The following is a 25,226-nucleotide window of genomic DNA, read 5'->3' as shown; positions in this document are numbered from 1 at the left end:
GCATCATTATCTTCGTTTTTGCACGAGGATCAATCCTCTGGTTTGTGCCGAGGTCAAATTCTGCACCGAGCATGGAGAATTTTAGACCGGAAGGCTAGAACGGGAAATATCTTACAGTGCTGCCACTTGGCACAAATGTGTGCACTTACCTCTTTAAAGAGGGCTGGCGTGCAGTTTTTGGGCTAAAAGGGGCTCATTTGTGAAAAACAGCTGCAGATGGAGAGCCCTTGAGAGCTGGCCTACCTTGTCTATGATGCACAAAGGGCTGGGCTTGCTCGCTACTCTCTCTCTCTCTCTCCCTGACAGTATGGTTATGCTGCAAAATCAAGGGGATTTCTTCTGATTCAGGTACAGCTGTGTGGAATATGCTGTTTTTGCATGAGGCAAGAGCCTCTTTTCTCCAAGAACAGGAGCAGTTGTTTGCTGCCCACAAGCAGGAACAGGTGAGGGTGGTAATCTCACCAAGCAAGTGCCTGAAACAGCACTAAATCAGTACTGATTCTGGACTGTTTAGAGGTTATTTCAAAGCCCAATTGATGTCAGAATCAAGGGGCACTTGGCACTGATGATGCAGGATAGTACAAGGATCAATATGAGCTGAAAATAGGTTTCAGAACAGGTCTGAACCAGTAGTTACTGTGGGCTGAACAGTACAGGGAACAGTATGAGTTGAAAACAGGTCTTAGAACAGGTCTGAACCAGTAATTACAGCAGGCTGAAATGGTCAATTCTGCACTCCAACCAGAAGTTTCAGACTTGGGCAAAGTTTCCCCTCTTGGTCAACTTGATTTGGGTCAGTAATTGTACTGTTATGTTGTCAAATTTCACCCAGAATAGGTGAAAGACAGCCCATTGTACTTTCTCTCTTTTTAAAAATAAAGAAATACCGCAAGGGGCGCCTGACTTAGGGGCCAACAAGGTGTCTATGTGGCAACAGGAGCATTCTAGCTTCCTGTTTTTCTTCTTGATTCTGTGTCTTTAAGTTCAGGTAAAGTGGGCGACTGTGAATTGGGTGAAAGCATTTATATATTTTGGTTGTACACTACCGCCCTTCCCAGTGAACAGGCCGGTTTCATGGTTCCATTGCCGGGATCGAATCACTTTTTCCCTAAAGAGTGAGCCAGGGTTTGTTTGGGTGTAAGACACAGAATTGTGCATTATGGCTGATAGAAAGGAAGACACCAGAGAGGCAGCGTCTTCATCATAAGAGATCCCTGTTGTTCATGAGGTGGGAGAGTCTTCTAGACCTCCACAGTTTGTTACTCCTCCTGTTATGGTTGAGCCACAAGTTCATACGGCTTCTTCTATGGATGAAGACATTTTCAAGACTTAGTTAGTTACTGCCGTGAGTATGTTTACTCAAGTGATGCAGAATCCAAGGTTTTTGGCATTTCTGCAGCCTTCCCTTCCTTTACAGCAAGTTGGGCAATTTGGAAAGATTTCGAATCCAGTAGAGGTCCAGGATAAGGGTAAGCATGCTGCAGATTCAGTGGAAACACCAAGGCAGCTTGCGGAGTCAATGGAGACTCCAAGATTGGTTCCGATTGTCCAAGAACAGGAGGCGAAAACGCTAGTTACACAGGCATTGCCGGTTCAGCTCGCCACTTTACAGCAGCCAAATGTTGGTTTAAATGGACAGGGAAACAATTTTCAGGCTTTACCACAGGTTTTCCCACCGACCTCTGTACATCCTAGGTACTTTGGAGGTGGATCTGTATTTCAGAGTATGACTGGTTATGCACCTGGAAATCAGATTTATGTAATAGGAACAATGTTTGGGGGTACACAGGGTTTATGCCAAACCCCATGTATGGCAATATAGGCATGCAGCCTGGATTTTAGAGTGTTCAGGGCAGTTTTGGCATGCCACAGGGCACTTTTGGTATGGCTAGTTATCAAAATCAGCAAGCAAGTATTGTGTCTACAAGCCCTGTAGTCAGTGGTCCGGCAACTCCCATGCCACCTGTTAGTGTTCCTATGTTACAAGCATATCCTACGGACCCTTTGATGGCTCATGAGAAGCCAAAGCCATACAAGGAAGGTGGTGCAACCGTGCAGTTTGACATCTTTCGAGGATTTGAAGATAGAACTAAGGCTCTCTCTTTCTTACAGCAGTTTGATGCCGCATTTGCAGGAGGAAACTTTACAGAGCCTTTTAAGGTCCGGAAAGCTGCCACTTTTCTTAAGGACAATGCTAGTCAATGGTGGAGTACACTATTGATGCAAGGACAGGCTCCTGCCACTTGGACTTACTTTAAGCAAGTATTTGCTTCTGCTTGGTTGACCAATGAATTTGAGATCGATGTTATGTCAGCTTGGCACAATTTGGATGCATCTAAATGCAAGGTTTTGGAAGACTATAACAAGAAGTTTTGGCAGGCTTTGCTTCCAGTCACTTCTTACAGGGTTGTGCCATTGACTGAGCAGATAGAGAAATATTGCTGTGGGCTGCCCAAGGAACTCCGGAATTATTGTACAAAGACAAAGGTCACCACTTTGACTCAGTTAATTGAGAATGCCACCACAGGAAATGCATTATTGTTGGGATAGTCAAGTGGTTTTGGGGGCAGCATTAAACAGGACAAATCTGAAAAATTTTGCAGCAAAGAAGCCATTTGGTAAACAGGTTTTTCAGATTTCTCAAAGCACAGGTAAACGACAGGAAAGGAAAGAAGCCCAAACCTTCAGCAAGTTTAGTGCCAGATATGCTGGGAGACAAGCCACACTCGGATGTTAATGAGCTTTGTAGAGCTTGGGGTAAAGTTAGGGATCAACATGTACTCATTTTCTTTGATCTGGAGCTAAGGCAAACTTTATCTCACCAGAGTTGGCTTCTACTTTGGGCATCAGAGCAGATGAGATGGGCTACACAGCAAAGGCAGGGTTGGCATGTCCTCGTCACTCAGAGTCTGTGACACCCATTCTTGGAAAGCTGCGTGTTCATATACAGTCTTATGTTGATGCAGAAGAATTTTATATCATGCCACTTAAAGGCTGTGATGTCTTGTTGGAAATGCCATGGATGTTCAGAAAGCATGGTGTGTTGGATGCCTTTAACAAGACACTCACTTTGGAACATAGGGGAAAGACTCATGTGCTTAATGTGAAACTTAAAGGAGAGTCTATACCTGTTGTATCGGCTTCTCCCATTACATCTATAATAAAGAATCATCTTTCTGCGTATTTGATTTTTGCACGTGATGTCAAAGATAATGATGAGTCAAATTTCTCTATGTTAGATAGAGACAGGTCTGCTTTCTTGTCATAGTTCAGTGATTGTTTTTCTGACTCATTACCATCACAGTTGCCACCACAGAGGTCTGAGGATCATGCGATAGATTTGGTGCCAAGCAGTAGCCCACCAAATAGACCTCCGTATAGGGTTAGTGCAGCCCAACAGAAAGAGATATTGAGCCAGGTGAATGAGCTCTTAGAAAAAGGGCTGATTCAGCCAAGTTCATCTCCCTTTTGCTCACCAGTGCTCTTAGTGCAGAAGAAGGATGGCTCTTGGCGCATGTGCATAGATTATCGTGCGTTGAACAAGAGTACCATCAAGAACAGGTTCCCCATTTCAAGAATTGACGACATCCTTGATTGTTTGGAAGGAGCGTCAATTTTCAGTAGGATAGATTTGAAGAGTGGATACCATCAGATTAGGATTAAGCAAGAGGATGTGCATAAGACTGCATTTAGGACCACGTTTGGTCTCTATGAGTTCTTGGTAATGCCATTTGGACTTACTAATGCTCCTGCTACGTTTAATCGAATGTGGACAGGATTTTTCGTCCATACAGGCAGTTTGTTGATACATTCTTTGATAACATGATTGTCTTTTCAAAGAATGAACAGGAGCATAGAGAACACTTGAAAGCAGTCTTTGATGAGCTTTGCAGTAATAGGTTGCTTATCAATGGCAAGAAGAGTGAGTTCTTCTTGGAAGAAATTCAATTCCTGGGACACAGTGTGTCAAAGGATGGTGTCCGAATGGATCTTGCTAAGGTTGAAGCAATCAGAACATGGCCAGATTTGAAGACTGTCCATGATGTTAGAAGCTTCTTGGATTTGTGTTCTTACTACAGGAGGTTCATCCGCAACTTTGCAGAGATTGCTTCACCTTTACATGCTTTACAGAAGAAAGGAGTCTCTTTCCAGTGGACACAGAAAGAGATTTCAGCTTTTAATCTTCATAAAGAAAAGATGACTTCTAGTCCAGTGATCATCCTGCCAGATCTTAGGAAGTCATTTGTTGTCCAGTGTGATCCCTGTGGCAATAGCATTGGTGCAGTGCTAATGCAAGATGGCCGGGTAGTGGCTTATGAAAGCATAATCTTGCGAGGGCTAGAAAAGACTATGCAGGTCTATGAGAAAGAATTGCTGGCTGTGATTCATGCGCTTTCTTGTTGGAAACACTACCTACTTGGGGCAGATTTTGTTGTCCAGACAGATCATCAGACATTGCGTTATTTCTTAACTCAAACTAAGCTGTCAGAAAAACATATGCGTTGGGCAAACTTTTTGTCAATGTTCCATTTTCAGATTGTGCATGTGGAAGGCAAAAAGAATGTTGTGGCTGATGCTTTGTCAAGGAAGCCACAAATTTCAGCTGTGTCAATTCCTTATCATCATGAGCTTGATGATATGAAGGAACAGTATGCTGATGATGAAGATTTTGCAAGGATCTTTGATCAGCTTGTTAATGGACAACATCATGAGTATTATCTTCTCAAGGATGGTTTCATGTTGATGCATGGTAAGTTATATGTGACTATGCCAATGAGACGGAAAGTTATGACAGAGAGTCATTCTCCACCGTATGCAGGGCATCGTGGTATTGATGCAACAGTCAAAGCAGTAGAGACATTCTTTTATTGGCCTACTTCGAGAAGAGACGTGGATGCTTTTGTGCGGCATTGTTTGATTTGCCAGAAGATCAAGTTTAACAGGCAAAAAGCACCAGGGCTTTTACAGCCATTGCCTATTCCAGATAAACCATGGGAAAGCATAGCTATGGATTTTATCTTTGATCTTCCAAGGACACAGACAGGAAATGATGGGATATGGACTATTATTTGTAGGTTTAGCAAACAGGCTCATTTCATTCCTGTCAGGAAGAAGATAAAACCAGATCAGATGGCAGGTTTGTTTATGTGCAATGTTTTCAAGTACCGTGGTATGCCACAATCTATTGTCAGTGACCGTGATCCACGAATGACAAGTCTATTCTGGAGAGGCATATTTGAGAACATGGGCACAACACTTAAGTTCTCATCGTCATTTCATCCACAGACTGATGGATAGTCAGAAGAGGCAAATTCTACTATCTTGGATCTGCTTAAGTGCTATGTGTCAGAGCACAAGTCAAAGTGGAAACAATATTTGCCTTTGGTCGAGTATGCATACAATAATACTGTGCATTTGTCAACAGGCAAAGCCCCTTTTGAAATTGTTGAAGGTGGTAAAAAGGTTCCTCCCATTTTACATACAAAGGATAAGATCTTTCAGGCAGATCAGTATGTGCAAAGTATGGGTGAAATGTATTAGAAAGTTAAGCATGCCCTTGAAAGGACTCAGGCAAAGCAAAATAAAGTTGCTGATCATCACCATCGTGAATTGATATTTTCACTTGGTGATTGGGTACTGTTGCGGTTTGAAAAGGCACCCTTAAAGAAGCAAAAAGGCAAGGAAAGTCTTTTCACTAAGCTTAGTATGAGATACTATGGGCCTTTTCAAGTAACAGAGAAGATTAGTGATGTCAGCTATAGGCTGAAATTGCCTGACAATTGGAAGATTCATAATGCTTTCCATGTAAGTCTTCTTAGATCCTATGTGGGTGATGTGCCAGAAGATATGCCAGCTAAGGAACAGCCCGAAGTTGAGGAACTTGATGAAATTTTTGTTCCAGAATACGTATTGGCACACAAGGAAAGAAAAGTGAAAGGCAAAGTTGCTAGAAGGTATTTGGTTAAGTTCAAGAACTATCCAGCTATAGATACTAAGTGGATGGACGAAGGTGAACTTGCAAGTCACCTAATGTGTTGGGACTTTACCTTGAAGCATTTCGCTTGCAACCTACCTTGACCCCTTGTATCTCTAATAAGCTGAAATAGATTGTCAAAGTGACAATTGCTCAAGAAAGAAATTATGTACAGAAATAGATTTTGTACAGGTTAACACTTATTGTGTCCATATGGTTTTCTCAGTGCTAAAGAAGTAAGTATTGCTTGCAAGAATACAATTTTTACTTCTATTGAATTGAATACATGTTGTAACAATGGTTACTCGATCGGGCATGTATTCTGTGAATTGACTCAGTGGGGATATCATTTTGATGTACCGGCCACTAGATCTCTAGTCAGGGTGATGTGGAGTCATCAAATGAGAATCTGCCACTATGGGGATATCATTGTAGTGTACCGGCCACTATATCTGGAAACAGTGATGTGGAGTCACATGATGATAGTCTGCCATGTTTCATAGTTAGAACATAAATGTGTTAACAGTGTGTTCAGTACACAATGTTAACTGATAGCATGTATGTGTTATACATATGCTGCCAAGTGTAAGTTCACTGGGTTAGCTGGAAGCATGTACGACATTCATGCAAACGAGGACGTTTGCGATTTCGAGAGGGAGCTATGTCACCAAATTGTGACAACTATTACCTTTTTGTTGATTTCTTTATTACATATTTTATTTGGTTTTTCTTTTTGGAAGGATCCCTCTTGAAATCTAAACGCCTGAGTTGCATGGCCAGTATGTGAAACGGACAGGAATGTCTAGTGAGTCAAGACTGGACAGTTAAGGTCCAGTACAAGTCTGGAAGAGACTGATGGCACTGTAGATTGACAAGCCTGGAAGAGACTTGTGAAAGTGCATATGAACAAGTGTGTTGAAGAACTAGCCTGGAAGAGACTAGTTCAAAGTGAAGATGGACAAATCTTCAAGAGATTAGTCCATGTGGGGTCATCAGTGGAAATTCACTTTCAGTTGAGCTACATTACAGGTTTGGATGTAGCCATAGTTTGCAAAGATGGTCAGAAGACTAGTGGGGATGCAATGGAAGCAACTCCTAAAATTTAGGGAGTTACTATTTTTGGATCCCAGAATCTGTTCGCATCATTATCTTCATTTCTGCACGAGGATCAATCCTCTGGTCTGTGCCGAGGTCAAATTCTGCACCGAGCATGGAGAATTTTAGACCGGAAGGCTAGAACGGGAAATATCTTACAGTGTTGCCACTTGGCACAAATGTGTGCACTTACCTCTTTAAAGAGGGCTGGCGTGCAGTTTTTGGGCTGAAAGGGGCTAATTTGTGAAAAACAACTGCAGATGGAGAGCTCTTGAGAGCTGGCCTACCTTGTCTATGATGCACAGAGGGCTAGGCTTGCTCCCTACTCTCTCTCTCTCTCTCCCTGACAGTATGGTTATGCTGCAGAATCAAGGGCCTTTCTTCTGATTCAGGTACAACTGTGTGGAATATGCTGTTTTGCAAGAGCCTCTTTTCTCCAGGAACAGGAGCAGTTGTTTGCTGCCCACAAGCAGGAACAGGTGAGGGTGGTAACCTCACTAAGCAAGTGCCTGAAACAACACTAAACCAGTACTGATTCTGGACTATTCAGAGATTATTTTAGAGCCCAATTGATGTCAGAATCAAGGGGCACTTGGCACTGATGATGCAGGACAGTACAGGGATCAATATGAGCTGAAAATAGGTTTCAGAACAGGTCTGAACCAATAGTTACTGTGGGCTGAACAGTACAGGGAACGGTATGAGTTGAAAACAGGTCTCAGAACAGGTCTGAACCAGTAATTACAGCAGGCTGAAATGGTCAATTCTGCACTCCAACCAGCAGCTTCAGACTTGGGCAAAGTTTCCCCTCTTGGTCAACTTGATTTGGGTCAGTAATTGTACTGTTATGCTGTCAAATTTCACCCAGAATAGGTGAAAGGCAGCCCATTGTACTTTCTCTCTTTTTAAAAATAAAGAAATACCGCAAGGGGCGCCTGACTTAGGGGCCAACAGGGCGTCTGTGTGGCAACAGGAGCATTCTAGCTTCCTGTTTTTCTTCTTGATTCTGTGTCTTTAAGTTCAGGTAAAGTGGGCGACTGTGAATCGGGTGAAAGCATTTATATATTTTGGTTGTACACTACCGCCCTTCCCAGTGAACAGGCCGGTTTCACTCTCACACACGCACACACATATTGAAGCTTAAATTAAATGAGAATATTTAAATAGGCCTTCTAGCCAACCAACAAAAATCACAACAATCATAAGTGAAGCCAAAAGACTACCAAAACATAGCACACAAAATATCATGTGGGAGACACAATAGGAGTGGAGCGAACAATATGTGGCCATTGGAGTAACGACTTCAATGAGGACTAGGTCAACCAAAACCATGGAAAAAATCAGCCAATAAAAATCAGTGCAATAATAAGTGAAGCCAAAAGGCTACCAAAACATAGCAAACAAATATCAAGTGCAAGGCAATAATAGTAGAGTGAACAATATGCAACAATGGGGCAGCCTCTTCAACAAGGGCCAAGTCACCCAAAATCATGGAAGAAATCTGCCATAACATAATCCTTGAACATGGGCTTGCTCCTACAAGGTCGATCAAATCTTGTTCCCTTTTTTTTTGGCAATGAGCAATTATATAAATCACATGAGGCCACCATGTTGAATAAGATCCAACAATGGAGAAGACCCTTGAGCTTAGCAATATGACTTTGAACCTTGGAGGCACATTCAAAGATGAAAGCTTTCTAAGTGAAACCAACCTTCCTTCTCAGATAGAATGGTAATTTCGTAATCAAGCACTTAATAACAACAATCGGCAAATAAACATAAATTGAAATGTACCCTTTATCTTCAAAATTCTTAGACATTGGACACCCTATTGGCCCCAAAACTAGCATGCCTTTCTATACTTCTTAATCTTCAATTGCTAATGGATTGATTACAACTCGAGATTCCACAATCTCCTTGGCTGATCCAAAAACCCCTTGTTGCTCCAGCAATTAGCAAACAAATTGGGTAATTTGCCCCTTGATTTTCACCTAGGACTTGCTCTAATTGAACCTTGATTAGCCAAATCCTGCCCCAAATCTTACGATGGATGGCTTGGCATCTGAAACCCCTAACAATTTCACAAATTTCAAGTGTTAATTTCAATGTACGATCCTTCTCCTATTGGCATGGGTCTCAAGGTGGCTGCTAAACCCTAATTACATCAGTAATTAGAAAGTTTACAACAGATATCCTCCTAATGTCCACCAAATCTGACTGCGATCTGCTATAAATGGCTGAGATCTCCTTAGAATAGGCTGGAATAGGTGAGAGAATGCCACACACACACACACAGAGAGAGAGAGTTCAGAGTTTCCTAGTAGGAAAACCCTTAAATCTGCATGCAGCCTGTACTAATCAGCATTTAAGGCTTACGCTTGCTGCCTGGAGAACTCCAATCTGCTGTCATTAGCAGTTCCTAGTGCCACAATTGTTGTTGCATGCTGCTCTTAACCTTGTGGCTGTTGTCTATTGCCTTCAATGGCTGAGAACAAATCTGAAATTTGACCAGTAGCACCTTCTCTCTCACCCAAGCTGCAAACTGATCTGAATGACTAAAAGCAAGCTCAAAAACGTTTTGTCAATTTGCATGGGTATTTGTGCCAAACGACAACCTTCTAAATCCATTTTTCAGCATTATCAAGCCATTAAATTAATTTTTAGCCCTTCTGACCCTACTCAAAATTGAATGTGTCCATCCATAATTAAATTGGCTAGGCCATTTGTGAGTTGGAGTAGTCTCCAACCTCTATTGGTCCTTAGACTAGCATTAATTAATTAATGCTAGTCCCTAGTGACACCACTCACATTTATTGACCAAACAACTGTCCTAGGGTCAAACTTGATACCGACCGACCACCAAAACCCAGTTGGCACAACTTATCACACCCTTTGCCTTTGACATCCGTTGCATCCTCAGGTTCCTTGGCCTATTACCATGAAATAACTACCATGTGTATCACATGTGCTAAACAACCTTGCATATTTGATTAATAGCTTAATCAAATGTTATAGGCAAAATTAAAGCACCTCAAAATTTCACATCCCTAGATAAACCTCCCCCTTGAAATCCTTGCAATCCCCCTTGAAATCCTTGCAATCGTCCTTGGTTGCATTATATAGTGCCAAAGCAAAAGCATACTGCACTGGAATTTCCATAAGGCATCATAGTCACAACATTGACCATTGTTGTCTAATTATTCTATATGCCCCAAACCTGTTGAAAACTTTCAGCCAGTATAAATATCAAATAGAACTAATAAACAATCTAGAAATGTTGCTAGAAACCCATTGGATGCATCCATACCTCATGTTTCTCAACTGTTCTGGCTAATAACCATAGAGAAACATTAATTTAGCATAAACCATGGCTAAGACTGTCAATTGTATTTACTAACATGTTGATGTCCATGGAACCAATTGTAAACCATGGTTGAGACTATCAATCGTATTTACTAACATGCTAATATCTATGGAACCAACTATAAATCATTGAAAACTGAGCATAATCTGATCATAAACTGATCACTTGTTGATCTAAGAATTGATCACCAACTCCTGTAAACGTGACCCCATATTGATCACAAACTATTGCAACATCTGATCAAAAACTTATGCAAAAACTGATACAAAATTGATCCCAAAAGTGGCCATAAACAGTTCTCAAACTGAGCCAAAACTTATCATAATTTTGTCTCAAAACTGAGGCGAAAACTCATGCCAAACTAATCATAAACTGATGCAAAAGTAAAGTTTCAATGCCCAGGTGAAACTCATACTCATCTGTTTACATCTCACAGTGACTAGTACATTGAGTAGAGATTTCATTACAAACATGTTGTCAGCACAGTACCTTGCATGTATATTGAATACATTCGAGATTCCCTACATACAAGAGTTGTCTAAAACTGGTGGAGTGGAAGTGCTACTTCTGTCTTGAGCATCAAGCAATGCTCCGAACCCCTGCTTTACTGAACCTCACTGAGCCCAAATTGAAGTTGGCTCTAATTGAAAGGCATCTAGGTCTACCAAGTTATCCTCCTCCATCCACTTTGCATCCATTGGTGAATTGTTTTGAAACCTCACTAAGTATCTCTTGGAAACTTACCTTTAGCATTTCTTTCTTTATGTGCCAATATCTGCTCAGATACCAAGATCCCATCTAGCTCCTCAATCTTAGACTGAATTTCAAAAAGTACATCACCATGAAAATGCCTCAATAAACTGACATGAAAAGCATTGTGTATCCTCAATGTGGAGGTAATTTCAACCGATATGCCACATTACTGATCTTTTCCAATACATGGAACCACTCATAGTATCTCATACTTAACTTCAGATACAATCTCTCTCTTCCTTCCATCTTGTTTAGCCTTGCCTTTTCAAAATGTAGCAATACATAATTACCCTTTGCAAACTGCAAAGCACGTCTATGGTGATCGATTGCATTCTTTTGCTTTTCTTGAGATCTCTAAAGCGCAAACTTTATCTTTGCATAGGCTGTGTCCAAGTTTTCCGCATAGCAATTAACCTCAAAGATCTTATCCTTAGTTTGCAAGGTAGGTGGTACTTTCTTGCCACCTTCAACCACCTCAAATGGAGCTCTACCAGTGGAACTATGCACCATGTTGTTGTATGCAAACTCAACCAATGGCAAATACTACTCCCATTATGTATTGTGGTTTAAAACATAGCATCTCAAAAGATCCAACATTGTAGAGTTTACTTCCTCAAATTAACCATCTGACTACGGATGAAAAGATGATGAGAATTTCAACATGGTATCCATATTCTCAAACAACCCCTTCCAAAATAAATTGGTCATCCGAGGGTCTCAATCAATGACAATCGATTCTGACATACCATGATACTTAAAGATGTGCTACAAAAATAATTATACAATATGATCGGCCATTATTTTCCTCCTCACCAGAATGAAATAGACCTCTTTGCCAAACCTGCAAATGATAGTCCATATGCCATCATTTCCTGTAGGTGTCCTAGAAAGCTGAAAAATAAAATCCATCGCAATGCTCTGCCAAGGCCTATCTAGAATAGGCAAGGGCTGCAGTAAGCCCGACATCTTTTTCTTATCATGCTTTACCTTCTGATATGCATCTCCTGACAAATTACTCTACATCATGCCTCAAAGTTGGCCAATAAAAGAAATGATCGGCTGCCTTGACTATGTGAAACCGTCCTTCCTTCTTTGAAAGGGTAGTAATTTCCTAATTAAGCACTTAATTACAGCAATCAGCAAATAAACATAATTTGAAATGCACAAATTAGCCTAATAATCTTGAACATTGGATACCCTGTTGGTCCCAAAACTAGCACTCCTTTTGGTATTTATTTACTTTGATTGGTAATGAAATGAGTACAAGATGAGATTTTACAATCTCCTTTGCTATTCTGAAAGCTCCTTGCTGAAATAACAATAAGTAATCAATTTGGGCCAATTGCCCCTTGATTTTTCACCTAGGGCTTGCTCCAAGGGAACCACCAATTGACTATATGCTGCCCCAATTTACAATGAATGGATTGGCATCTAAATTCCTTGACAATTACACAAATTTTAGGTGATGAATTCAATATACGATGCCTTCACCAATTGGCACCGGTCCCAAAGTGGCTGTCAAACCTTAATTTTTCCAGAAATTTAGGATTTACAGCATAGATATCCCTCCTATCCACCAACTTTGACTAAAATTTGATCCAAAAGGCTAGGAAATGCTGAGAATAACAGGGCACAAGCTAGAGAAGGCGAGAAATGCTAGGAGGGAGAGAAATTCCTGATTTTCACTCGAGAAAGGCCTAAAATCTGATTGCTGGCTGTATCAAACAGCATTTAATGCTATTGCTAGTTGCCAAGAGGTCTCAAACTGCTATCGCCAGCCCCGATCAGCTACCGCTAGCACTATAGGAAAATTAGACCAGCAACATGTTCTCTTTCTTTTCCTCAACCTGAATGAGCTGAATTCATCTCTCTAGCCTTCAAAAACGTTTTTCAGTATTACATGGGCATTTTTGCCAAGTGACAATCTTCTAAATCCATTTTCCAGCATTATCCAACCATTCAATTGATTTTGAAAAGTAAATACTTTTGAAAATTAAATTCAACCCTTTTGACCTTGTCCAAATTTAAATGTACCCATCCATAATTAAATCAATCAGCTAAGCCATTTGCAACTTGAAGTAGTTCCCAACCTCTATTGACCCCCTAGACTTGCATTAATTAATTGACTAATGCTAGTGCCTAGTGTCACCACTGACACTTATTGGCCAAACCACTGTCCCAAAGGCCACATCTAATACCAACTGACCACCAAAACCCACTCGGCATAACTTAATACAACTTTTGCCTTTGACATCCACTGCATCCTCGGGGTCCTTGGCTTGTTACCATGAAATAACTGCCATGTGTATCACATGTGCTAAACAACCTTGCATATTTGATTAATAACTTAATCAAATGTACTTGGCAAGATTAAAGGATCTCAAAATTTCATGTGCCGCTAGACAGACCTCCCCCTTGAAATGTAATCGTCCTCGATTGCATTGCATTGTGCCAAAGGAAAAGCATACTGCATTGGAATTTCTATAAGGCATCACAATCACAACATTGACCACTATTGTCCAACCATGCCATATACCCCAAACCTTACTGAAAATTTCCAGCTAGCATAAACATGACATAAATCTAAAAAACAATCCAAAACTGTTGCTAAAAACCCATTGGATACATCCATAACTTATGTTTCTCAATGGTTGTGACTTCAGAACCATAGTAAAGCATTTCTTCAGCATAAACCATGGCTGAGACTATCAAGGGTATTTATTGACGTGCTGGTGTCCATGGAACCAATTGTAAACCATTGAAAATTGAGTATCAAATGTAGTTGCAACACCAAAAAAAGGCAAAGAAAATAGTAAAAGCTCACAAATTTTCAAAAAATTGATGGTATCGATGAAGAATTTTCAACCAAAAGGGCTCCAATGTGCACAAATGTCAATGCAGAAGGTATAATTGGCCTCAATATCGGTGAATTTGTGGAAATTTTGCAACAGCCCCAATTTAACGATGAAATTTCATGAAATTGGATATCAAATGTGAAAAGCCCCAGATTTTGGTGCAAGACCGAGCAATCTCTGAGCATCGAGTATAAAATCCCTAAAATTTTAATGAGATTCAAGGTTTTCAAGCAAAAGTTCCAAATTTCTAGAAGAAATTCGGGGAAAATTCGTCTGTTGCAAAATCCCTAAATTTTGTGCTTCACAAGGGCATTGCACGCAAATAGGAGCGATTTAAAAGGCTTAATGCTGATTAAGGCTTGAAGGATTGATTTTTTTAAAAAAATATTTTAATGCTATCGACTCTCGCAAATTGTCGGATAATCGTGACGTGGCTAGTTGACGACTAATACAAAAGCTGTCTGAGATGTTGGTAGGTGGTTGATAGGCATTGATAACCCCATAGGCTATCGGGGCCTTATTTTGCGCGCATGAACAGTTATCAGGGCAACCGGAGCAAACAGGTGCACGTGCAGAGTTGTCCCAACACTCGGAGCAGACGAGCATGAGGAGGTGCAAGGCTGTCAAACGTGACGAGATGTAAGACTTGACCAAGCAAAAGTCTATTGGGTTGCGTGATTGGATGGGCACAGTTGTCTAGCAGAAAGTGGAGACCATATCGAGTTGATACGCGATGGGGCATAGGGTTGCAAATGACCAGCAATTGTGTTGTGTGTATTCAATCAACAGGTACGAGGCTCTATGGCAACTATGGCCATGTGCGAGTAAAGTAGCGACTGAGAAGAGGTATGGCTTTGATACCACTGTTAGATTAGGGTTCAGCCGCATGCGCACACTCACAGTGAACAAGTGAACAACAAGAGGAGAGTGTTGGAAGGTCACATCCACTATGTGAGAATGAGTGAAAGTACAATCCCTAAGGTACTAAGTACCACGCCCACTAATAGGTATTCACATGGGGAAAAAAAACTCTTCTCCAACTATAAGGTAAAAAGTTCCCACGAGATAAGGAAACATTCACACTAGAACTTAGGACGAACACGATAAGTGTAGCAAAGCTCTCTATATGTAAGCTCCTAGTGTAAAAACCCTAAACATTTAAAGTGTATTACTTTACGTTTCAACCTTAAGTATAGGCCTTAAAGTTATACCTGCAATTGTTTTACATTGGACATAGCATTGGACTTACGTCCAAGAGTCTAATTAATATCAAACGGTACCAATTGAACGCAATCAGACATGACAACCATGGCCTAGGGTAATCCTCTTGAATCTTCTATACATGCCCATTAGGCCTTAAATGCAACCACGAGTAGTCCTTCCTCTAAGCAATCGAGAGTGGTTCCTACTCCAACACCTACTCCCATTCTTCTTACTCCTAGTGCTGCTCGACCTAGAGACAACTTGCCAGTTAACAACTTATGGAAAGCCCCCTTAATTAGCATCTTTCACGACCTAAAGGCTTGGCTGACTAGTCTTATGGACCATCTACCTTCGACTTTACTCCACAAGGTCATGTAGTCACCCTTATGGAGACACATGCTATGCCTATATTCCGTGTAGCTTCTCACCCTCATCACTACTTCCCTTGGTAAAGGCTTGCCTAATGACGTGAGCAATGGTGGTCCTACCCTTAGGTTAGATTCTTCTAGGTCCTTTAGGGTCAATTACACTACTATATCCTTAAGCTAGTCTAGCACTTTATTCTACTCTTAACTCTTAGGCTAATTGAGTCACATCCATTGGCTACCTGTCCTTAGGCTAGGTACCTTTTAGGACTTTCTCTTTTCTCACCACTTCCCTTGTATACTTTCCCTTCTCTTTGCTTAGCTTTGCATTCTTTCTTAGCTTATATTATCAAAGCATCTCATGATGAAGTGTTGGTATGCAGGTTCTACACTTCTCTAGCACTTATATGTCGGGCTTGTGGTCTAGTTGAGGACTAACATTGGAAGTATCCACCATTCCTAACTAGGCAGGTGTGGGTTGTTCCTTGGTTTAAGGTTACTCCATGTTCTCTCTTGGCTGAGCCCCACTTCTTTGACCAGCATCGAGGCTTCCCCTCTCAAGGCCAAGCTTCAAGCATTCCTAATGCTACTATGATGGCTGCTTCTCCAACACAGCTCTTGTAGCTGAGGTACTTCTACATCTTCTTCATTCGGTTCTCAATAATAAAGACCACATCAGCTCCTCCTTTGGAATCGTGATGCACACCTTGAAAGGGGTTGCCCTTCCCATGAGATAGATCCAAGTTTTGAGTTTTCTTCTTTGTCTTCGAAGCAGCATGCCTTTCTTGTTGTATCCACCTTTGCACTACATTACATAGTTTTAACCTTGTAAAAGGGCACTTGGGCAAGTGAACAAATTGCACAAAGTTCTAAGGTCTGGAAAGTGTCAATTGCTTCAATACTCACCCTAATGATCTAGGAGTTTAATACACTTTTGGAGCCATTGCAAGAACTTTGTATCTTGCATCTTGTAGCAATGGGATAGGGTTTGAGATTTTTCAGCACTGTTGGAGATTTTGGATGAGGTGTACTTTTGCATTTTTATTGTGCTTGTCTTGGTTTTTAACCTTGACAGTAGAGCAAAACCAAGTGGTTTTGGGATAATTGATTGTTGTCTGTTTGTACCACCATCCAACTGTGGCTGGGAAGATGTTACAAGAGTCTGCATTATTAAGATTCAGCTGCACATTACAGGCATAAACATGCTAAGAAGCCAACCTACCACTTCTGGAAGAAACTGTAGTGGCCAAATTTTACACATTCTTGAAGAGTGCCACCCTTTCTCCTCTTTGGAGATCTTGAAAAGCATTCAAAAAAATCTGAGCTAGCCACAATGGAATCACATCACACAAAGCTTTGAGGTCTGGAAACTGTCAAATTTTGCTTCAGCATTTGCACCAGTCATCTAGGCCGGTTTACTATGCTTTTGGAGCATTGCAAGAACTTTGTATCCTGCATCCTATAGCAATGGGCTGGGTTTTGTGGTCATTTGATCACTGTTGGAGATTTTTGACGAGGTGGACTTTTGCATTTTCATTACGCTCTTGGTTTTTAACCTTGATAGTAGAGCACAAGCAAGTGGTTCTGGCATAATTGACTGCTATTCAACAACCATCCAGTTGTCACTGGAAAGAGATTGGAACACCACCCTGTAGAGTAGAAGGGTCTACATTATTCAGATTCAGCTCCAAGTTACAGGCAGGCACACACCAAGAAGCCAACCTACCACAACTAGAAGAAGCTGTAAGCCCATATTCTCCACATGTTCTTACAGAATCCCTCCCATGGGTAATTTTGGATAAGGTGTGCTTCTGCATTTTCTTTGTGCTCGTCTTGGTTTTTAACTTTGAAAGTACAGCACAAGCAAGTTGTTCTGGGATAATTGATTGCTGTCTGTTTGCACCACCATCCATTTGTGGCTGGGAAGATATTCGAACGCCACCTTGTAGAGTAGGAAGGTCAACATCATTAAGATTCTGCTGCAAGTTACAGGCATGCACATGCTAGCAAGACAACCTACCACTATCGGAAAAAGTTGTAAATCCCAAATTCTCCACCTCCTTACAGAATCGTCCCCTCTCCACTTGGAGATCTTGAAAAAGCATTTCAAAAAGAATGTCGGCTACCCACGAGAGAACCATATTGCACAAAGTTTGACGTCTAGAATGTGTCAAATTTTGCTTCAACACTCACCCCCGTGATCTAGGCTGTTTTATTACACTTTTGGAGGCATTACAAGAACTTTGTATCCTGCATCTTGTAGCTATGGGCTAGGGTTTGAGGTTGTTTCAGCACTGTTGGAGATTTTTGACAAGGTGTACTTTTTACATTTTCATTGTGCTCGTCTTGGTTTTTAACCTTTATTGTAGAGCACAAGTGTTTCTGCCATCTGGGATAATTGATTGCTATCTGTTTGGACCACCATCCAGTTGCAGCAGGGAAGATACTGGGATGCTACCTTGTAGAGTTGGAAGAGTCTACATTGTGAAGATTAAGCTACAAGTCACAGGCATGTGCATGCTAAGAACCCAATCTACCACTACTAGAGTCTAGAAGAAGCTGTAAGCCCGAATTCACCTAATTCTCCACATGTTCTTACACAATCCTCCCCCACCAACCCCACCCCCCCCCCCCCCCCCAAACAAAATAATGACATTGAAAAGGAATATATCATGTGAAGGAGAGTTTTGTTCCCTATTTTTCTTTGACTTGTGATTAAGAACCAGCTATTGTTTTCAGTTCGCCACTCTTGTTACACAGGGCGTGCACAGTCTTGTAAGTCTGTCTTTCAACCATGTAAGGAAGTGAGCAAAGCCTGCAATAGTGTTGAGGAATTTGCATTGGCACAAATGCTTCAGAGCTTTCACACCTACTTTTCAGACCAAAATGCCTTTTCACAGTGACATGGACAATCAAATCTAATTCTCAGCTTACAGCGTCTGTTGTTGAGTGCCTCAGCTCCATGGTAAAGGATTAAGGGGTAAATTTCACTCATCCTTTCGCTCATCCACTTGCTATCTACCTATTCAGTGATCTCTTGGTCAGGTGTTTGTTTGTTGTGCATAATTGTTCATTTTCCAAATCTAAACCCACAGCTAGATTCTGACCACATTCATATTTCAACTCCATATCTGCCAAGATTCTGATAAAAAGTCTGTGTTTTACGCCATTAGTTGTTTGCTTGTTGAAATGGGCAGAAGGTTTCGGGATTGATCGAAATACTGACAAATGTACAGCATAAAATTTTAAGGAATAATAAAATGTTACTGAAGTCAAGGAAAGCTGGAATGTCTGATAAAAAGCTCAACCATATATAATGACTGTCTTATACACCATTAAAAGTTTGCTTGTCGAAACGGCAGAAGGTTTCGGAATTGATCGAAATACTGACAGATGTACGGTTGAAATTTTAAGGAATAACAGAATGTTACTGAAGTCAAGGAAAGTTGGATGACCCACTTCTTGCAGATTAGAACCTTCCAAGAGATGCATCATTTCCTTAACTAAACCATCATAGCATGCCTCCAGACTTGACTCTGCCTTGTTCTTCAATGGTCTTACACTTGCTTGATCCTTGAAAAATTGCCAATCAATCTGATCTCCATGACCTGGTCCCTGTAAGATGAAACATAACCACCAGAAACAGCAAAGTACTGCCTATGAGCTTTCAACACAGAAATCTTACTGCAGGAAGTCCCCATGTCAATAGTATGCGAAGAAAATTCAACTTCTCCCGCTTGCTCCATGTCATCCCTTGCTTCACATTCCTTCCACTCCCTTTCTGAGCTTCCACCATCTGCAATGAAAATATGTGTAGCACTCCAAATCTTCAATAAGAAAATCATTTGAGAAGCTAAGCTATCTGCTCGCAACAAGTCATACCCATGATCCAATAAGTTGGTAGAATTTGTTTACCTGTTCATCAACACGTCCCACATGTTCCACTAAGCGTTTTAGTCTCCTCGTTAATGTATTGGAATCAGGCCACAATGAATCACCGTCTCTGTAAGGATCTTATGTTAGAAGAGTTATCTGTTCCAACACACCCCGATTCCCCCCCCCCCCCCCCCCCCAAAAAAAAAAACCAACCAAGAGGGGAAAAAAGGCACTGAAGAGGGGAAATGCTGGCAAAATGTCTCATCAACTAAATATAAAGCCTCTTTTTGGTACAATGTGGTAAGGGCACAAACTTGTGCTTCTACTTTCAGAGTCTGGTCAATATGCTGGAATCAAGAAGCTAAAATGGACATGGACAGAGTCGTGCACACAAACAAAAATCCTCTCAAGGAAGACTAATGATGCTTCCAAATAAGTATGCCAGTTAATGCCATCACTGGGTCAACTTGGCCAGATTAAACATAGGTCAAAGAAATTTGCTATTTTTCTTCTAAACTGTTACAAGGAAACTCTATGAAGGTATGTGAGTTTGTATCAAAATTGGCACGATCTAAGCCAACTTATCTTCTTGTAGGTACAAGAGAGAACATGTAAGATTTGAAGAAAGATTCTTTTTTTTGTTTATGCAAATCTAGACTTACATTGGACAATGTTCCAACAGCCAAAAGATTGTGGATGCCGTCAGTCACAGGCATCTAAGGATATGTGCAACATAGACTTCAGAATCCTAAAAGACTGGAATGGGAGGTGCAAAAAACAGGGATCTCCTTAGCAGTGCACTTTGACAATGTGTACCACATAATCATACCACAATTGCTTCCTTCACAAAGAGCTTAGGTCTTGGTCGCATCAATTAATTCCATGCTCTCCATGCGATATAGACACTAGCTTGAAGGCCAAAAAATTATGCCTATAGCTTATGAGAACCATTTCCCCCATGGTGGGGACATTCCTGCTGCCCTTGTTGGTACTATCCATCTTTGTTAAGCATATGAAGAAGAAATGGCCATTACCGCGATCTATCCATGTAGCAACTATAAGACTACGCTAGGGTTTGCACTTAGAAAACACAAAATGTACGAACACGACTAAAACATGATAACTTTGACAATAATGCAATAAACACAAAACGCAAATGCAAAATGCAAAAACACAAACAAAGAAGAAAGAGAACTCTGAATGAATGAATGCTGTAAATGACCGAGTGTACAACATGTTCAAACGCAAATCAATCATAGTAGTCAGAGTGTGATGTCCACTGGAGACAGATCCGGAGTACTCTAACCACCAGTTGAAGCTGAGAATGCTGAAAATGGAAGGGCAGCACGCTGGTAACCAAAACACAGCAATCTGAAGGCTGAATGTAGCTGCACGCAGCAATGCACCACCCGATAAGTCTGGAAACTGATCATCAAGGCTAAGAACAACAAGGCGACAGCAGCTGAGGAAGATGAGTCAGATGCTGGATGGGCCTGCACTGAGAAAAACGCCGGCTGTCTGATGTCCACAAGGAAGTTGATCAGCAGGCAGCCAGCAAGAGCTGAAAACACAGCTGTCTAGGGCTGAAGGAGCAGTCACTAACAGCTGGGAACAATTGCCAGCTACAGTGGGCAGATGCCAAGGCCCTGATGATGATGTGGCAGCAGTCACTTGGGGTTGGACAGCCACTGAAGAAGGGCTGATGGTTGAGAACCTGCAAAACAGATAGATAATCTACAACAAGATAGGCTGAATGGTGGGCAACCTATCTGTTTATAGATGAGTGGATCCTCCCAAATTAGGGTTTGGCTTATAGGACACAGAAACTCTCTAGGAACATATTTTTTTAAAATGAAAGTTTCAGTAATTACATGTTTTGTGGCTGTTAAAAAGAGCTAATCAATTTGTAATGCATTTTTAGCTCAACAGCACCAACTTGAAGGAGAAACCTTGAGGCCAAATCAAACCAACTTGAAAGCACATGATGAAGAAGATAGGCTAGCCGCTAACACGACAAGAATGCATTCTATCGCATTGCCTGCATCACGAGCAACATCTGCCCTTTCATAAGAACCTTAATGTGGAGCTTAGTGGTCTTTTTCATCCATGATAGGACAAAATAACTGGAAGAAATCAACATGTTGAATAGCAACATGTCCTTGCTCTAGTCGCAAAGTCTATATCCCTTGCAATATATTCAGACTTACATCCAATTGCTTGATGCCCCATGATGGGCTGAATCCTTCCTTGAGCACCTAGAGTGTGAAGCCTCTGTAATAGGCTTCCCTTGGCATTGTTAAGTCCTGCCACAAGATTTCCATAACAGATCATGGATTTATTTGGGAATTGTAGGCTACATTGAAATTATAAACATCTGTCCATCAAAGCTAGAGTTCCTCTTGGATTAGATTTCATCAACAGGTTTCAAAAAATTGCAGATTGAGAGTAAGACATGTGGAGAGAGACACCCTTCCACAGGAGAGAAGAACCCCTAGAGTACTCTTGGAGCAACAGACAGCAACTTAGTAGCCTCCCAGAGCAACTTGACCAGTTCTATGTGGGAAACTAGGAATGTATGCAAGGTGGAAAAGTGGGGAAATTGGCAAGGACAGGCCTCTCAAACCATGACCCAATCCTTCTTGCACGCTGCGCCGTCTCCTCCAAACCTCAATCCTACCAAATCTCCAACATAATCTATGAGACTGAGAGGTATACAACAGATAGTGAATTATAACCACTTCACACTCATTACATCCATTATATCTGTAAAAATGAGTTGAAGTTTGAACTACAGATTTGGCAATAGCAACAAAGTGGCCCAATAGCCTGAAGGATGTCAAACTAGTCAAAACAAACAAGTAAAAGGCTCTTTATGGTTGTAGTAAACCACACAAGATGGGAGAAGCATACAACCTCCAAACATGGCATTAAACAATCTCTTTAGCATTTTCATACTTCGCATCTTCAGTCCTTACCCCTGAATTAAAAAAGGATGGTGATGTGGGCTAAAAACAGTGGGATCCCCCATAAGCAACCATTGGTGATGATGGGGAACCAAAAGAGAACAGTAATAAAGTGCCCATATGCTGTGTACAATTCAAAAATACAAAAACAAAGAGCATGAACAGCAACTTGTAATCCTCTATTGTACCTTTGTTTCAATAAACTAACACATCTTTATCGTACTCTTCACATGAGACACAGGTGAGTTATCATCAAGGGTCCCACATGGAAACTTTTTTGTATGACACATAATATCTGACACCATAGTGTATGACATTTCATAGATCACCTCATACACCTTGTCACTTGGTTGGGTGGCCTGTAATCCTCTATAGTAATTTATCTTGTGTGTGCATCTAGCACTTCCATTGGCATTGGGAACCATTGTCAGGATTGTTTGATAGTCAAAGCAGAAAATCAAATAATTGAAACAAAGGTGCAAATTTCTACTCCGCATACCTTTAGTCACTTTACATGATCATTACTTAGATCTTGTATGACTCTCTGCATTTAAAATTTAGAACTCTATTACTCAGTACTATCCTTCCCATCATTGAATAGACTTTTGGAATTCAGTCATCTTAACCTCACGTTGTGCCATTTAATGTCCAAGTAGACCATTCTGAACATCATTGGGATTTGGCTGGAGCTAATAACCTGACATTCAGCTGGACATCAGGGTCATCTTCAGTGTAAATTTGATCAATGCTACCTGAACCATAATTCTGCAACCCCAGGCTCCAAAGAAGTCAACAAGAAAATCATACATCACCACTGTATTCATTTTAGAAAGTGTACATCCAGTTTACCTTACGCCCACTTGATGGCCCTACAACGAAGTTCCTCTCTCCAAAAGACGGTGCAAAAGCTTCTGCAAAGCACTTATCTGTTCGAACAGCCTCATAATTACCAAAACCATGCTTATAAACTCCTGCTAAAAGTGCTAGATCAGACTGTCTAGTCCACCAATCACAAGGAAGAGTTGCATCATTTAAAGAATCGATCGCATTATACGCAGCTTCCTGTGTGTCTGAATTTGCACAAAGTCTGACCACATGACCTAGATTATCCAGCAGCCTAATTCGTTTAAGCCAAACTGATCCTGATTTTTCTATTCTTTCCCATTGCCCTACGCGTTCAGTAACCTCTGGACCCAATTCAACCCCTAGGTTCTTAGCTCTTTCAAGCAATTTCTCCACATAAGTAGCCTCTTTTTTATCTGAATAGGCTGAGCATGCTCGCAGAAACTCCCAAGAGCAATCAGCAATATCGCCCAAACCATGTTGCATATGTCGGAGAGTACCACGCATGACACCTCGAACTTTTTCTGACCTGCCCAGGCCAAACATCAGAAGTCCTCGACGTATTGCTTCACGTTCATTGCTTCGCCAAGCTAACCTCCTACGTAAAGGTATTTTGGATGATCCTTTCAAGGAGCTGGAGACATCTGTTGCAAAAGGACATAGATGTATCAGACAGCATTAAATACCTTACAATTCTGATGTGCGAATATAATCTTACTCTCAACTCCTAGTGCATTCAGATCACTCTTCTTCCATAATAAAGCAGCCAGAGGCCAAAGCACATGTATGAAAGACAGATGATAGTTCAAACCACATCAAGCAGGCACATGAGCATCTGCAAAAGTAAATGAAAACGATGTCCACGAGTAAAACTTCTGACAATAAAATGGATACAATGAAATGCCCAAATGAAAAAGAAATACGACACTTCTAGTACCCCATTAAGTTGTGATGCTCCAACATTGCTATACTATACAACAGGCAGTAAAGTTTTTGGACTAATTAACTCTTACTTTGAACCCTAAAACCAAAGAGAAAAATGTACTGCAAGAAACTAGAGACAGCAGCAGATGAAGTGACGAGAGCTCAAATGGAATGGACCATCGATTGTACAAGGAGTAAGCACAAGATTCAAGGAATTGTGTGCAAAACAATCAAAATTAGAATGAATATTTTTCCCCCCAAGCATGCCTTTAATCATTCATAGCTCATCAACATGACTTGCCTCAGGATTAGCCAATGCTCTACCAAATTTCCAATTATTACACATCATGGTTGTTGATCCTGTTCTCTATATTCAATTAGATAATTCTTTGGTATATTAATGCGAAATCATAGAATAAGAAATGGAATAAGAAATGGAACAAGCATTTGGGATGCACTACTCAACCAGAAGTTAGGGCATAATCTATAGTTCAATGTCCAACATCTAGATATGACAAATGGCTAAGAGAGGTCCCCTGTCCAACGAATGCTACAAGGGGTGAATGAGATAGAGTAGTTCTGGAGCATTTCACTCAACTAGCTCTTGGCGGTAGAGATTGATAACTCCACTACAATGTACAAGCCTGGTCAAACAGTTACTCTGCCAGGCTGCTATCCTTGGTACAAGGCTCTATAAGCCATGCCTTCTGTTTCCAAGAAGTTTGCAATTACCTTATCACCAGATCGATGCTGGTGAATCCTACCATCCACCATCTATGTCCAAACAACGCAACAAGGTCAAGAAAACATGATTTGGCTTGATTACCACTTGAAGGAATGTGTCAAATGCCTGCCAAGTAGATGATCGTGGGCTATGTTGTGCATGTAGAGGTTGCAACAATACAACAAGTCTGTTGTAGTCCAATCAGCTTTTGGAATAAACCAAAGGGCAGTAGTGCATGAACTTATGCACAATGAGATTGAAATAATAAATCAGCACATTCAATACTC

At 41.0% G+C, this 25,226-nt stretch overlaps 1 protein-coding gene across 1 annotated transcript in view; it reads right to left on the bottom strand.

Annotated features, from left to right (window-relative positions):
- Positions 1 to 25,226, bottom strand: part of LOC148028264 (uncharacterized) — an 85,109-nt gene that overhangs the window by 6,174 nt on the left and 53,709 nt on the right. The window contains exons 4-8 of the mRNA XM_087690052.1: positions 23,298 to 23,935; positions 23,146 to 23,213; positions 19,525 to 19,612; positions 19,295 to 19,405; positions 19,069 to 19,224 (exon numbers count right to left, since the gene is read on the bottom strand). Coding sequence (XP_087546178.1) covers positions 19,069 to 19,224; positions 19,295 to 19,405; positions 19,525 to 19,612; positions 23,146 to 23,213; positions 23,298 to 23,935 — 1,061 coding nt within the window. The remainder of the gene's footprint in view (positions 1 to 19,068; positions 19,225 to 19,294; positions 19,406 to 19,524; positions 19,613 to 23,145; positions 23,214 to 23,297; positions 23,936 to 25,226) is intronic.

Source organism: Lygodium microphyllum, chromosome 12, assembly GCF_053477565.2.
Source record: "Lygodium microphyllum isolate KBCC chromosome 12, Lygodium_microphyllum_v1.1.10, whole genome shotgun sequence".
NCBI lineage: Eukaryota > Viridiplantae > Streptophyta > Polypodiopsida > Schizaeales > Lygodiaceae > Lygodium > Lygodium microphyllum.
This window is presented reverse-complemented; position numbering and strand designations above follow the sequence as displayed.